At 51.5% G+C, this 14,875-nt stretch overlaps 1 protein-coding gene across 7 annotated transcripts in view; it reads left to right on the plus strand.

The window, feature by feature from the left end:
• Tmem63a (transmembrane protein 63a) overlaps positions 1 to 14,664 on the plus strand; it is a 33,622-nt gene extending 18,958 nt beyond the window's left edge. For 6 of the 7 annotated variants that reach the window (XM_017598727.3, XM_006250365.4, XM_006250364.5 and 3 more), the window contains 14 exons: positions 360 to 440; positions 640 to 763; positions 940 to 1,073; positions 2,198 to 2,335; positions 2,826 to 2,979; positions 4,647 to 4,753; positions 4,864 to 4,950; positions 5,350 to 5,412; positions 7,952 to 8,114; positions 9,353 to 9,458; positions 11,362 to 11,529; positions 12,084 to 12,199; positions 12,503 to 12,565; positions 13,741 to 14,657. In XM_017598727.3, the coding sequence (XP_017454216.1) occupies positions 360 to 440; positions 640 to 763; positions 940 to 1,073; positions 2,198 to 2,335; positions 2,826 to 2,979; positions 4,647 to 4,753; positions 4,864 to 4,950; positions 5,350 to 5,412; positions 7,952 to 8,114; positions 9,353 to 9,458; positions 11,362 to 11,529; positions 12,084 to 12,199; positions 12,503 to 12,565; positions 13,741 to 13,908 (1,672 nt within the window). In that variant the 3' untranslated portion in view covers positions 13,909 to 14,657. Of the gene's footprint in view, positions 1 to 359; positions 441 to 639; positions 764 to 939; positions 1,074 to 2,197; positions 2,336 to 2,825; positions 2,980 to 4,646; positions 4,754 to 4,863; positions 4,951 to 5,349; positions 5,413 to 7,951; positions 8,115 to 9,352; positions 9,459 to 11,361; positions 11,530 to 12,083; positions 12,200 to 12,502; positions 12,566 to 13,740 lie in introns of all 7 variants that reach the window. The other variant, NM_001134496.2, reaches the window with a different exon arrangement.
• The last annotated feature ends 211 nt before the right edge of the window (positions 14,665 to 14,875 follow it).

Below are 14,875 nucleotides of genomic sequence, written 5' to 3' on the forward strand. Positions count from 1 at the left end.
ACACCACACACACACACATATATACCACACACACACACCACACAGCACACACACACACACACACACACCACATACACACACACCACACCACACACACACACACACACATATATACCACACACACACCACACAGCACACACACACACACACACACACACACACACCACATACACACACACCACACCACACACACACACACACACACACACACACACACCCCTCTTTGTATTTGGAAACTTAGGAGCACTTATCAGACAGAAGCGTCATGACTCCCAAGGAAGGGTGAGTGGGGTGGTCAGTCATTCCTGCAGGGATGTCTCTTTCAATGGCTTTCTTTGTCCCTGTCTTGCTGGCCACAGGGATGCGTATCCCACATGTGAGGTGGTGGACGTCCAGCTGTGCTACAGCGTGGCTAAGCTGATAAACCTGTGCAAAGAGAGGTAAGCGAGGTGGCCTGCAGTTCTCCCATCCCATGCCCCGAGATGCCCACTTCCTTCCTTCAGCTGGCAGGGGGGAGGATGCTCCTGCCTCTTTCTGGACCTCAAAGCTAAACTCTCAACCCTGCCGGTGACTGATGGCTGGCTGTGGTGTGGTGCCGGGATGGAGGATCTGAGTTTGTGTCTCACCCCAACCTTACAGGAAGAAGACCGAGAAGAGCCTTACCTATTACACAAACCTGCAGGTGAAGACAGGCCGACGGACCCTCATCAACCCCAAGCCTTGTGGCCAGTTCTGCTGCTGTGAAGTACAAGGCTGTGAGCGGGTGAGGCCTCCTGGAGCAGGGGACAAGCCTGGGACTGGGGCTAAGGCGGTAACAAGTGGTAGAGCATATGTTTAGCATGCACACACGCACGCACGCACATGAGCGCATACATACACACACACACACATACATAGTCATGGTCACGTCACCCACCCAAGGGCTGTGTCTCCCGGCAGGAAGATGCTATTTCTTACTACACTCGAATGAATGACAGCCTGACCGAGAGAATTACAGCGGAAGAGTGCCGGGTCCAGGACCAGCCCCTAGGAATGGCCTTTGTCACCTTCCGTGAGAAGTCCATGGCTACCTTGTAAGTATGGCTGAACCCCTGATCCCACCTGCTGACTCTTGTCTCTTGTGTAGAGGCACACTGCTCTCACCTCTCGGAGGAAGCCCAGTTTGTGTCTGAGTGACATCCAGTAGGGCATGGCTCCTGCTGACCCCTACCAGGTGCTGTCACCAGCCACCCCAGTCCACCCTGTTGCTTCTGTGTGTAGCATTCTGTCAGATGGATTGACACTCAGGACCCAAGGCCCTCCTCTGTCTGTTGACAAGCGGACAACTGCAGGGAACCCCTGGAGCACTCTGGGTGTCCCTAGCTACAGGATCCTGGAGCTGCAAGCTTATATGATGCCCACAGGCCTAGGCTCTTGTGTCATCTCACCTTAGAGCATTGAGTGTGTGTAGGGTACAGAGAGGGGAAACCAAGCCTCGTGTGCTTTCTGTGCCTCGGGCACGGTGGCTCTGGGCTGGGTCTCTGGGATGTTACCTCTTGCCTCAGACTGTACCAGGAGGAAGAGGAGACAGTGGGGTAGCAATGGAGATTCTGTGGGTTTCTTGATGGGCAGCCAAAGTGGATGGAAGCCTCAGATGGTGGGGATGGGCCAGAGTCCTAGGAGGGAACTTCAAGAACGGGCAGTGTGTAATGTGACTTGATGCTATTCCTGACCTGGGGACAGAGTGAGGGCTGGGAAGGTGGAGTCACTGGGCTGGAACAGTGTCAGCTTTAAGGTCCAGTGTCATGAGGAGGCATAGAGGTGACCCGTTGGAGCACGCTGTAGTAGGGCAGTGCAAACAACATGTGAGCTGGGCCAGGTATCTGGGATGCTAATCTTTTGCCCATTGAGTCATAGTGAGGACGAATCGCCCCCTGAAGTGTGGCAGGCATGGCGTTTCCTTCTGATCATTTGAGACAGGGTCTTATGTAGCTAAGACTGGCTTGAACCTTACTCTGTGACCGAGGCTGGGTTTGTCTACTCGTGATCCTCCTGCCTCACTCAGCCTCTCCAGGGTTGGGATTACAGGCCAGTCTTTCCTCGCACTAATTATAATAAGGTAGCGACAACGGGGTGGCGTCCTGTGTTCTCGCTCTCTTCTGTCTGCAGTCGCTGTGGCTCACAGTGAACTCAGTAACAGCCTTGCGTTTCTTGACAGCATACTGAAAGACTTCAACGCCTGCAAGTGCCAGGGCCTCAGGTGTAAAGGGGAACCCCAGCCATCCTCCTACAGCAGAGAGCTCTGCGTCTCCAAGTGGTCGGTCACCTTTGCCTCCTATCCTGAGGACATCTGCTGGTAAGTGCCCAGACTGGGGACCTGTGGGAGAGAGACCCCACTTCCTGCAAGGGCGGGGGGATACCTGCTTACCTGGGGCATAGCCTTTTTTTTTTAACTTTTAAAAACAAATTATTTATTTATTTATTATTTTATTTTATTTTATTTTTTGGTTGTTCTGAGACAGGGTCTTAGTATGTAGATCAGGCTGTCCTTGAACCCAGTGATCCGCCTGCCTCTGCTTCCTGAGGACTGATAATAAAGGCATGGGCCACCACTGTGCCCAGCTTTTAAACAAATGTTTAAACATCTACGATATGCCAGATACTCTCCTATTTTCATTGGTTTAATTATTTTAGTTTTCCTCTTGGGGTCCACAGGGGCCTCAGCCACAGCCCTAGTCTGGCCTCCCTATGGTTGACCGGCCGTGCCTCAGCCACAGACACCGCTGTTGTTGCAGAAGGTCTGTGACTGAGAGATTAAGCCTCTCGGCTGGTGTTGCCCTCCGCAGGAAGAACCTCTCCATCCAGGGTGTGCGGTGGTGGCTCCAGTGTCTGGGCATCAACTTCTCCCTGTTTGTGGTGCTGTTTTTCCTGACCACACCTTCCATTATTATGTCTACCATGGACAAGTTCAACGTCACCAAACCCATCCATGCACTGAACGTGAGTGACCAGCCTGCAGAAGGGGGCGGCGGGGAGCAGTGAGGCCTGGGCATGGAGGGTTTGAAACGGGGGCCTGGATTACTCAACTTTGTCATGCGTGCATGTGCGTGCGTGCGTGCGTGCGTGCGTGTGTGCGTGCGTGTGTGTGTGTGTGTGTCGTGTGTTCGTCTGTGTGTGTGTGTAAGTTAGAGAAGGACACTGGTTGTCTTGCTCTATTGCTTTGAGACAGTCTCTTGGACCTGGCAATAGGCTGGTGCCTAGAAACCCCCCATCCCCACCCCACCCCACCCCATGATCTTCCTGCCTCCACTACCCACAGTGCTGTGGGCACAGGCATGCTCAAACCTGGCTTTCTCCAAGGGTGCTGGGGATTTGAACTCAGGTACTCATACTTGCACAGCAAGCAGTCCTATCAAATGGAGCACTCTTTGCCCTTTTAAGCTGAAAGCAGGCCTGGCGACGTTTATTGTAGTGCCTTATGGTAGTGCAATTATATTCACTTAATGGGACCAGTCTAATGCTCATCAGGAGGGGACGTTTCAGTTGAGTGAAGTGTATTTAGTCTGGAAAAAATGTGAAAAGTTTATGAAAAGTCACATAGCCATTTTGGTAAGGTTATAATGAAAGTGGGATACGCAGGGGCTCACACCTGCAATCCCAGCACTTGTGAGGGAGAGGCACCCCATACATACCTGGTGCCAGAGGAAGCCAGAAGAGGGTGTTGGATCCCCTAGAACTAGAGCCACAGATGGCTGTGAGCCACCATGTGGGTGCTGGGAATTGAACTCATGACCTCTGGAAGAGCAGCCAGTGCTTTTAACCACTGAGCCATCTCTCCAGAACCTGGTTTACTCTTATGTAATTCAACAACATATTTTCAGAAATTTTTCTTTTCGGAAAAAAAATTCTTTTAGAGATTTCTTTTCAAAATGTTTAACTTTATCTTTTATTTCTTTCTTTTTTTTAAAATATTTATTCATTTATTATATATAAGTACACTGTAGCTGTCTTCAGACACACCAGAAGAGGGCATTGGATCTCTTTACAGATGGTTGTGAGCCACCATGTGGTTGCTGGGATTTGAACTCAGGACCTCTGGAAGAGCAGTCGGTGCTCTTAACCGCTGAGCCATCTCTCCAGCCCTAACTTTATCTTTTAAAGCTTTTATATAATTATTTTTGAGGTGCTTGCGATGGAATCCAGGGACCCACACATCCTCAGCAAGCACTCTTTATGGACCCATACCCCTAGATAGCCCAGATTGGTTTTTAAAGCGAATTTCTTTCTGTTTTTATGTCCCTTCAATCAGTGAAAATAAATTCTGTAACGTTTGTAACTAGTACCAACTAGTATGAACAGGATTGGGATCAGACAGCTTAGAGTTGACTGGTGGGCCACGTGGAGAGGAGCCCTGGCCTCCAACTAGCAGCTGCCAGCTGTGCACTGGGGATGGGGAAGCCTCCCTCATCAGCCTGTAACTCCTTTCTTTGCTGTGAATGGCCGTGTAGCTGTAGAGGGTAATGTATGTTCACTTGCCCACGTTGGAGGACTTTCCACCCTTTCCCCAACACAGCTTTGGCTCTGGAGGATGGCAGTGAGCCCCTAGGACACCAGTGACTCCAGCCGCTGCACCATCTTGACTCTCTATGTTGGTCCTTGTCTTCCAGAACCCCGTCATCAGCCAGTTCTTCCCCACACTCCTGCTGTGGTCCTTCTCCGCACTGCTCCCAACTATTGTGTACTACTCCACACTGCTGGAGTCTCACTGGACAAGGTGAGCATGGCCTGGGCCTCTCACCCCTCCGCGAGGGCAGCGGCCACATTGCGGGAATCTTACTTTGACAGCTTACAAACTCACCAGTGGCTCCCCCCTCCCCCCTGCAGGTCAGGGGAAAACCGGATCATGGTGTCGAAGGTCTACATATTCTTGATCTTCATGGTGCTGATTCTGCCCTCCCTCGGTCTCACCAGGTACCTTCCACCTCCTGCCTAGCCCCAGTCAGACGCAGGACCCGTCCTTGCTGTTGGTCTGGAAATCTAATAGCCCTGAAAGGCAAAAAGCTTGTGAACAAAACTTACTGCGGACTTCCCTGGTAGGGAGGGGCTAATCCTTGTTGTGTTTATCTTGTTCAAGGAAGTGCCAGTTAAAGTATGTGTGACCTCAGGGGACAAATGTCTCAAGATGGGGGCTGCTTTTAGGGTGGAAGAAAACGAAAGTGTCTCACGCTATGACAGTGTGAGGAAGAAAACTGGAGGGTTGAACTCTTGATTGGTGTTGAGCAATACCTTGGGTTTCAACTCTAGTATTGAAAAACAAACAAGCAAACGAACGAATGAGTAAGAAACTTATGGAATTAATTTGCTTTTCAGCTTGGATTTCTTCTTCCGGTGGCTCTTTGACAAAACTTCCTCCGATACCTCTATCAGACTAGAGTAAGGACTGGCTCAGCCTCCGTCCAGAGTGTGGGGGGAGGGTGGCAGTGGGTGGGGTGAGGGAGGCTGTAGCTCTGGGTAGGGCTGCAGTATGCTGTCTCCCCCCCCCCCCCCCATCACCCTCACCCCCAGCTTCAGAACTGGCACCTTCCCTGGAAATGACAGGCCGTGCACTGACAGCAGCCCCTCCCACATTCCTGGAACCTGTTGTGGGAGCTGACCTACTTCATGTTTACTTGCAGAAATGTGATTGTCTTTTAGCCCAGGACTCAATTAGCGGCCTCTACTCTCCTTGTTTGAGGCTTACGTACAGATCACAGAGCCTCTGGGGAAGGTACTTCTGGGTTTTAGTAATGCCCCAGCCACAGAAGGATAATTATTAAACGTAGTGTCGGTGTAGCCTGTGGGTGGTTTTTGTCAGGAGAATGGAGCCCAGTTTAAGGCTGGTGTGCGCCCCTGTTCGTTCTCGAAGCCTATGATACAGCTAACTCCCTAATAGTAATATTATTTAAAATGGCTCTATGCGAAACGTTTATGAGTCCTTTACTTAATTAACCCTCACCAGAAGCTATGCGGGTGGGTGAGGAGATGGATCTGTGTGTAACCTGTGTGTAAAGTGCTTGCCGTGTTTTCTAGGCACCAGGGGACAGAGACAGGAGGATTGCAGGAGCTCATTGACAAGCTCTAGTTCAGTGGGAGAGAGACAGAGTCTCAAAAAATAAGGTGGAAAGCCATAGACAAAGATATCTAGCGCGCGCGCGCGCGCGCGCACACACACACACACACACACACACACACACACACAGAGACAGAGACAGAGAGAGAGAGACAGAGACAGACAGAGACAGAGACAGAGAGAAAGACAGAGACACAGAGACAGACAGAAACAGAGAGAGGGAGGAGGAGAAGGAGGAGGAGGAGGAGGGGGAGAGAGAGACAGAGAGAGAGACAGAGAGAGAGACAGAGAGAGAGACAGAGAGAGAGAGAGAGAGAGAGAGAGAGAGAGAGCGAGAGAGCTGTGAGGTAGATGTTATTCCTGTCTCCATTTCACAGATAGTGGGGTGCGGAAATATTGGTTATCACCCAAGGTTATCCAACGAGTTTCTCATCCTATGCCACTATACTTGAGGGCTTTCAACAGCCCTGAAGGTTTGGGAATAATTACGGGGGAGGCCTATAAAGATGGAGCAATTGCTTCTTGCTGACTTGGCAGCTGACTCGGCAGGAGCAAGTAGCTACACACACACACACACCTACCCACCTCACTCCTTCCTGGGTAGACATGGCTTCTGACTCCCACATCCAGTAGCCAGCTGGCGGTTCCTATTCTCTGACTTCTCAGCCACACTGACACACTGGCTGAGGCTCTTCCCAGACACAATGTTTCCATTCAGATCAAACCCTGCTCTTGCCTTCCCTACCCACAGCATCTCCTTTGCAACTCCTTGTGACTTCCTGCAATGCTAGTTGTTGGCTAAGGAGGGCTCTATCCTAGCCCCTCCTCCTCTGGTCTCATGGCTTCATTGCTATTTGGTTACTGAATTAAAATACGTACACGAAGGGGTGAGGGGTATGCTGGGCTGGGCTTCATCCCCAACACCAAGAAGTTAAAGAAAAAAAAATCTGAGTATCCACACTACCACTTTGGAGTATTCTGTCTCCTGCCTCAGCTTCAGGTGGAGCCCCTGCTGGGCACTGTGGACTTTACCTGCCTTAACCCAGATCTGCTCTGTCCCAGATCTCCTCATAATTCTCCCATGTTGGCACCCCCAAAAGCCTTGGAGCATACCCTACCTTTTTCCTCTCTCTCCTCCCCCTCTGGTCTTATCCACAGACTCCCCCAGTTCCATCTCCAAGAAAGACAGAGAATCAGACCCTGCCTCCTTACCTCTCCCAGCACCACCCTCCTCCAGCACAGCCCTGTGACAGTGTCTGCCGCGTCTTTCAGCCTCCCGTTCTGTCTCCCCTCGCCCACTGCTTTCCAGACCCACCTGCCCTCCTACTGTTACTTGGCACTGCCAGGCCCACAGCTCTTCACCGATGTCATTATCCATGGTCTCTTGGTGTCCAGGTGCTCTTCATGCTCAGTGGCCTTTTGATGGGTCTTCCAAGCTCATTGACATTGCCCTTGAGCTGGACAGCCCCTGGAACACTGCCTGCCACCCTGTAGATACCTATATTTGATTGTGTCCCCAGAGACTGCAAGTGCAAAGAGAGCAGAGTCTGAGGCCTGTTTTTTTTTTTTTTTTTTTTTTTTGTATTTTGTTTTATTTTAATTTTGAGAAAAGATCCCGCTGTGTAGCCTAGAAGGGCCTAGAATCACAATCCTCCTGCCTCCACCATCTCAGTGCTGGGATTACCCATGTCATGGCTTGATTTTATGCTTGGCTTTCAGTACAGTAGCTGACACACAGATGGTCACCACAATGTGTGCTGAATGAGGGGGTGTGGGGAGAGCCCTCCCAGAGGTCCCCCATTATTTTTCCAGCTGGAAGGAAGCTCTGAGCCCCCCAACTAACAGACCTGTATCATGTCCTAGGTGTGTCTTCCTGCCGGACCAGGGTGCCTTCTTTGTGAACTACGTCATCGCTTCAGCCTTCATCGGCAGCGGCATGGAGCTGCTGCGGCTGCCCGGCCTCATCCTCTATACCTTCCGCATGATCATGGCCAAGACGGCCGCTGACCGCAGGAATGTTAAGCAGGTACCACCTTGGGTCCTGTCCAGTGCTCCCTGTCTGTGGGTCTCTCAGTTCTCTGGGATAAATCCTAGGCACAGTGACAGGAGCTTTTCAAACCTGGGCTCAGGGTCGCCTCTGCCTGGAACCTCTGTGGATCGTGGCAAGTCTTTCTCTAGCTTCCTTTCTGATTCATGGGCCAGAGAAAAGTGCTTGGGGTTTTTGTGGTCTAATGCGTCTGGCCACACAGTGATTTACTCCTCTCATTGCCAGTACAGAAGGAAGGAGGGATTTGTTTTGGCTTTCGGTTTGAGGGAACAGCTCATCATGATGGGGAGGTGTTGGGGTTCAAAGCATTTCTACCTGCAGTGTGGGAGATTACTGGTTCACTGGATCCGATTCGGAAGCAGGGAATGAATGCTGCTGTTCAGCCCTTTCTCTCTTCCTTCGTTCATTCAGCTTGGGACTTTAGCCCACAGAATGGTGCCACATACATTGTAGGGATGGCAGTCTTCTCTCTCAGTTAAACCTCTCTAGAAACTCACAGAGAACTGTGTCTCTGAGGTGATTGTGACTCCAAACAAGTTGAGAATCAAGGTTAATCACCACACAGAAAATTCATAGCTAAAATCTATGCATTCAATGCTTTAAGCCCCTGCGGAGTAAGAGAAAGATAATATACAGCCCCTAGACCTCTTTCCTGGGGACCTCTGTTTGGACCTTAGGAGCCCCTCCGATGTCCAAGCTCTTTGAGGCTCTGACACTCATTCCAGAACTCAGAGTTGTGTGGTGTAGGGTCACTATGACTTGGTGAGTTCTGTTAGGGGGAGCAGGAAGTCAGCAGTCCTCTGAATTTTGTGATGGACACCCCTGATCTCCTTGTTTTACAGAGGTACAAACTGAGCTGGCCCAGGTTACCTGAACGAGGGCTTAGCTGATGGCAGGGAGGATGCCCAGTCTGTGTGGAATCTCTCTATGGTGTATCCTCCCGCTGTATCTGCCCCAGGAGCTCATAGCCCTGGTGGGTGGTACAATTAGAGAAGGGGAACCCCGTGAGAGCACACATCACCATGCCTTGGAAGATCTGGGTGTGGATTGAGAGGATCTGGATCTGGCGGGAGAAGAGAAAGCCAAGCCTTAGCATTCCTGACTACCTAGTCCACCCTGACCCATTGGGCACCCCCCACCCGCCATGCTCTGAGGGCATAGAAGGAAGTCTGGGGACAGAAGCAGCTTGTGAGCTCCTTAACCCTTTCTCTCCCTAGAACCAGGCCTTTGAATACGAGTTTGGAGCCATGTATGCGTGGATGCTGTGCGTCTTCACCGTCATCATGGCTTATAGCATCACCTGCCCCATCATTGTGCCCTTTGGTAAGTGGCCCTGGTGTCCGTCTCAGGACTCATGGACAGCTGGCCCTGTCACACCTGCCAGAGATAGCTATCACCAGGTCACACGGATTCCCAGCAGAGTGCCCTCTCTGGTTACTGAAATATAAAATTTCCTTTCCTTTCCAAATCGTTGCTGCTGCTGACCTCTACGGTGGCCTCTCCCAACATGTCTGCTATGAGTCTCTGTGTTGGCACATCATGGTATCTTGTTTGGATTGTGAATGTATGTGTGTGCCTGTGTGCATGAGTGAGCATGGGTGCCCGTGCACTCAGCATATAGACCAGAGACAGATATTTCCCTTCTTTTCCTCTCCTCTCCTCCCCTCCCTCCCCTCTCTTTTCCTTCTTTCCTTTCCCTCTCCTTCCCTCTTCTTCCCTTCGATTATCTCTCCTCCCCTTTCTTTTCTTCCTTTCCCTCCCCTTCCTTCCTCTCCCCTTTCCCTTCCCTCCTCTCCCCTGCCTTTCCCTCCTCTTCCTTTCCCTCCCTTCCCCTGCTTTCCCTTCCTCTTCCCTTCCCCTACCCTCTCTTTTCTTTTCTTTCTTTCCCTCCCCTTCCCAACTCTTCCCTTTCCTTCTTTCCCCTGTCTTCTCCTTCTCTTCCCTTTCCCTCCCCTCCCCTGCCTTCCCCTCTTTTTCCCTTTCCTCCCCCCTCCTCCCCTTCCTTCTCCTCCTCTTCCCTTCCCTCTCCTCCCCTGACTTCCCTCCTCTTCCCTTCCCTCCCCTACCTTGCCTTCCCCTCCTCTTCCCTTCCCCTCCCCTCCCATCTCTTTTCTTTTTTGAGACAAGGTCTCACTTTATAGCCTTGGTTGGTCCGGAACTCACTATGTATATATGTACACTAGATTGAGGTTGGCTCAAACTCCCGAAGATCTTCTGGCCTGAGCCTCTGCCTCCCAAGTTCTGGTATTAAAGGTGTGTGTTAGCTTGTCCACTGTATTTTTTGAAATGGTCTCTTGATAAACCCAGAGATCTCTGACTGGCTAGACTGGCTAGCTCTGGGGCTCTGCCTGTCTCTATTCCCTCCTCCCAGTGCTGTAGGCACAGAAGTGTTCCTACATCCAGTGCTTACACGGGCACTGCATCTGATCTCAGGTCCTCATGCTTACGGCAGGCAACTCATGATGTTGTTGTTGTCGTCGTCGTCGTCATCATCATCATCATCATCATCATCATCATCATCATCATCACCTAAACCATATATAGTTTACAAAGACTAAGTCTTGCTATGTTGTAACACAGGTCAACTTCAAACTTGGGACCTTCTACCTTCCCCTTCCAAACATTGGGGTTGTAGCTATGTGTGCTACAATGACTGGCTCTTTTTAAAAAAACAAAACAAAACAAAACAGATTTATATATTTTAGTATATGAGTACATTGTAGCTGTCCTCAGACACACCAGAAGAGAGCTATCAGACCATCCCATTACAGATGGTTGGGACTCACCATGTGGCTGCTGGGAATTGGACTCAGGACCTCTGGAAGAGCAGTCAGTGCTCTTAACCACTGAGCCATCTCTCTAGCCCTGACTGGCTCTTTTTAATGTAATTTAATTTTTTAATTAATTAGAGGCTAGAGAAGTGGCTCAGTGGTTAAGACAAAGCACACACTGTTCTTGCTCAGGACCCGAGTTCAATACCCAGCATCCCCACCAGGCGCTCTCTGAAACCCCAGTTTCAGAAAACGGACACCTCCCTTACCTCCGTGGTCACATGCACAAACACGTAAACACTCACAAAAATAGATAGTGAAATCAAAACTGTTAATTTATTAGGTAAGTAATTAATTTTTTGAGGCAGGGTCTCTGTAGCTCTGGCTGTCCTGGAACTCACTGTGTTCCACTTGCGGCCCTGCAAGGTCTCCAGCTTACAGCCTCTCTTTTGCAGGCCTCATCTACATCCTGCTGAAGCACATGGTGGACCGGCATAACCTGTACTTTGCTTACCTCCCGGCCAAGCTGGAGAAGAGGATCCACTTTGCTGCCGTGAACCAGGCCTTGGCTGCTCCCATCCTCTGCCTCTTCTGGCTTTTCTTTTTCTCCTTCCTCCGTCTGGGTGAGGGGCATTCCGTTCCGTGCCCAGTGCCAGGCCTCGTAGTACCCCCCACCCCCCACCAGCCAGTAAGATCACTAGCCTCAGTGTGGTAGAACATGGGGCTCCTGGGTGAGGGCTGGTTGATGTGGCGTTGACAACCCAGCTACTGAGCTCGGTCAGGTGTGACAGAGCCCCAGGAAGCCCCATGGAGAAGACAGCTGCTGTCAGTTCTGGGGGGGACTAGCCAGAGGATATGGTACTCTGCAGTCAGCCCCGGGAACCCCCATCCTGTCTAGCCAGCCCTAGGCTCTGGAGGTTGGCGGTAACTGTCCTAGCAGGCTCACTGTCAATGGCTACTTGGTGTCCCAGTGTCTAAAACCCAGTCAGGGATGGGTCTAGCCATCATGTGGGTCATATACCCTGTGTTGTGTGCTTTTAGCAGTGAGGCTACCATTTTGACTATTGGACTGAGGGGCAGGGATGGGGACTGGGGAGAAGTCACCCATAGTTTGTGCACCCGGCCTGGCCCCTTCCTCAACAGGACAAACATGACAGGAAGGCCCCTGTGTTCCCAGGTCTGACCGCCCCTGCCACTCTGTTCACCTTCCTGGTGGCTCTGCTCGCCATTCTGGCCTGCCTGCTCTACACCTGCTTTGGATGCTTCAAGCACCTCAGCCCATGGAACTACAAGGTACCGGGCTGTCTGCCGCGCCTCACGCGCCTCAGGGTGGACAGCAGCGAGAGCGGCTCTCTCTTCCTCCCCCGTCCCCACGTGAATGCAGTACCAGTCTTCTCCAGCGTTTCTTTGGGAGTGGGGTGTGTTGTGGCTTCCCTCCCTCCCACCCCTATTCCGGGCTCCTGTTCCTGGTCTCACTTGAGCTGCACTGGGAGCCTGGTGCCCGCTGGTCCTATTGTTCTTCTGGGTTTGTTTGGAGGGACCTTAGTTCAGAGAGATTGGCTCTGTTCGTCATTGTGTCTCTGCTGTTGTCCACAGACGGAGGAACCAGTTGGTGACAAAAGAAATGAAGCTGAGGCCCATGCGCCCCCGCCATTCACAGTAAGCTATCTGTGTTTCTGACCCCATGGTGGCTACTGTTTGCCATGCTGGTTGCCAGGTCCCACCCAGAGAAGCCACCAGCTGGAACAGTTCTGGCTAAAAAAGAAACCCCAGGCCAGTTGTCAGTGTCGTTTTGAATTAATGTCAGTTAAGAGAAGTCCCTAGTCAGTCAGGATGCCATATCTGTTCACTGGAAGCCACCTTGATGACTGAGGCATGCCCAGTCCACTTGTCTCTCTGTCCCGCTGCCTGGAGAGTTGGGTCTCCAGCTGTATCAGGAGGTTCTCTGACAGCCATGGGGCGGACAGCAAACGTATCGTACCCTTTGAGTCCAGCAAATGCATGGGGCGCCTATTCCAGAAGGGGGTGCCAGGCTGGAAAGTCCCCCCTCTTCTTCCTGGTGTTCCCTGACTCTATCCTCCAAGGTGCTCCCTCAGGGTAGAGTGTGGCCCTTGAGCCCCGGATGGTAGAGTGTTAACCTTTGCTCATCCTAACAGAGGTGAGGGTAGGATGCTGGTCACCTCAGCCTCAGGCCTTCCAGCAGCTACCTCCTTAGGGAAAGGACTCCTCAAAGCCCAGGAGTGCTGGGGTACGCCTTTAATGCCAGTACCTAGGAGGTAGAGGCAGGTGGATCTCTGAGTTCAAGGCCAGCCTGGTCTAAGGATGGAGTTTTGGGATAGCCAGGGCTACGTCTTGAAAAAAAAAAAGGACTTAAACCCCCAATAAGTAGGTATTCAGGAGCGTAGTTACCCAGAGGCAGCCATGGCACTGGCCCTGCCAGCCAGGAGAACAGGCCATGTGGAGGTTTCAGATCCTTCATTCCAGCCTGGGCCTGGGAGCTAACAGACACATATTCCTACAGACAAACAGACAGTTCCCAAATAAACAGTCACCCAGAGTACAGTACCAGGAAGGAGTGTTTCCTCTGAGAGCTGGAGGAAGCTGATCTTCCTTTCTTATTCATACAATCATGAGAACTGGGTCGTAGACGGCTTCCCATTTGGCTCTGGCCTCTGAGAAGTGTACGGTTGACATATTTTGGGTCCAGGTGCCCCATGTGAATGCTGTTTCTTGATCTGTGTCCTGTTGGGAGAAAGAGGGGCAGTGGGCACGACCAGGATGTGGGATGTCAGATTTGCCACCATCCGAGATTTAACTCTTGCCTTTGCCAACAGCCCTATGTGCCTCGGATTCTGAACGGTCTGACCTCAGAGAGGACAGCACTGTCCCCACAGCAGCAGCAGACCTACGGTGCCATCCGTAACATCAGTGGGACTCTGCCTGGACAGCTCGTGGCTCAAGATCCTAGTGACACTGTGGCTGGTGTCTACCAGGAATCCTAAGAATGGGCAAACTGGAGCAAGCCGGTCTGGCAGGCTGGGCGCACCTCGGAATACTGAGGGACACTAGGGGCTAGTGCCCCAGTCAGGCTCTTGAGGGTTTTGCTGTTTAAGGCTCCTGCCTTGTGAGAAGTGGGAACCAGCAGGTCTTGGGACTTCGGTCCTTGGCTGAGGGTATACGGTGGGACTGCTGTCCCTAAGCGCCATCTGTAGGTTTCTTTTCTGTTCCCAGTGTGGGGAACATTTGCAGCTCCCTCCTGTGGTCATCTGAGGAAATGCACTTTTGTTCCCGCATCCACTGCTAGGGATGCTATGCAGTGGGCATGACATCCCTGGTGGTTTGCAGCCAAGGTCACATGTTGGAATTTTGCCTTAGAATGATCATATCTGGAGACTACAGGTTGATGGAGAGATGCGTCCAGGGAAGACTTGGTCCCTCTGAGTCCTGGAGCACTGCTTAGCCTTCTGCAAGCCCTGCAGCGGTTGGGTCTGAGATGGAGCCCACGTGACTCCAGGATCCGTGGATTCGCTATAGGGTCCAGGAATATCTTGTTCTTGTTGAGGGCAACAGGGCAGCAGGCTACGGCCCACGGGCTTTGTAGCCGCCTCTGCACCTGCTGTGCTTCTGGGTTTTTGTATCATGTTCCCTGAGATTCTGTGATGGGGTCGGCAGACAGGGACACTAATAAAGTACCCACTGGGCTGGCCGTGAGACCCCACCTCTCGTGCCTTTCCCAGGTTAATGTACGGTTTTCCATGTCCACGCAGCCTTCATCCAGTCTCTACCTGATAAGTCCGCTCTGTCCAAGATAGGAGGGGCAGTGTCAAGGGCACCCTGGAATTAGGAGAAGTCAGAGAGAAGAAGAGGGTGTTGTCCCTTAATTTCTTCTGAGTTGGGCAGCTTTTTCTATCTTTTTTTTTTTTAAGAATTATTTATTTAGGGCTGGAGAGATGGCTCAGTGATTAAGAG

This window comes from Rattus norvegicus, chromosome 13, assembly GCF_036323735.1.
Source record: "Rattus norvegicus strain BN/NHsdMcwi chromosome 13, GRCr8, whole genome shotgun sequence".
Taxonomy (NCBI): Eukaryota; Metazoa; Chordata; class Mammalia; order Rodentia; family Muridae; genus Rattus; species Rattus norvegicus.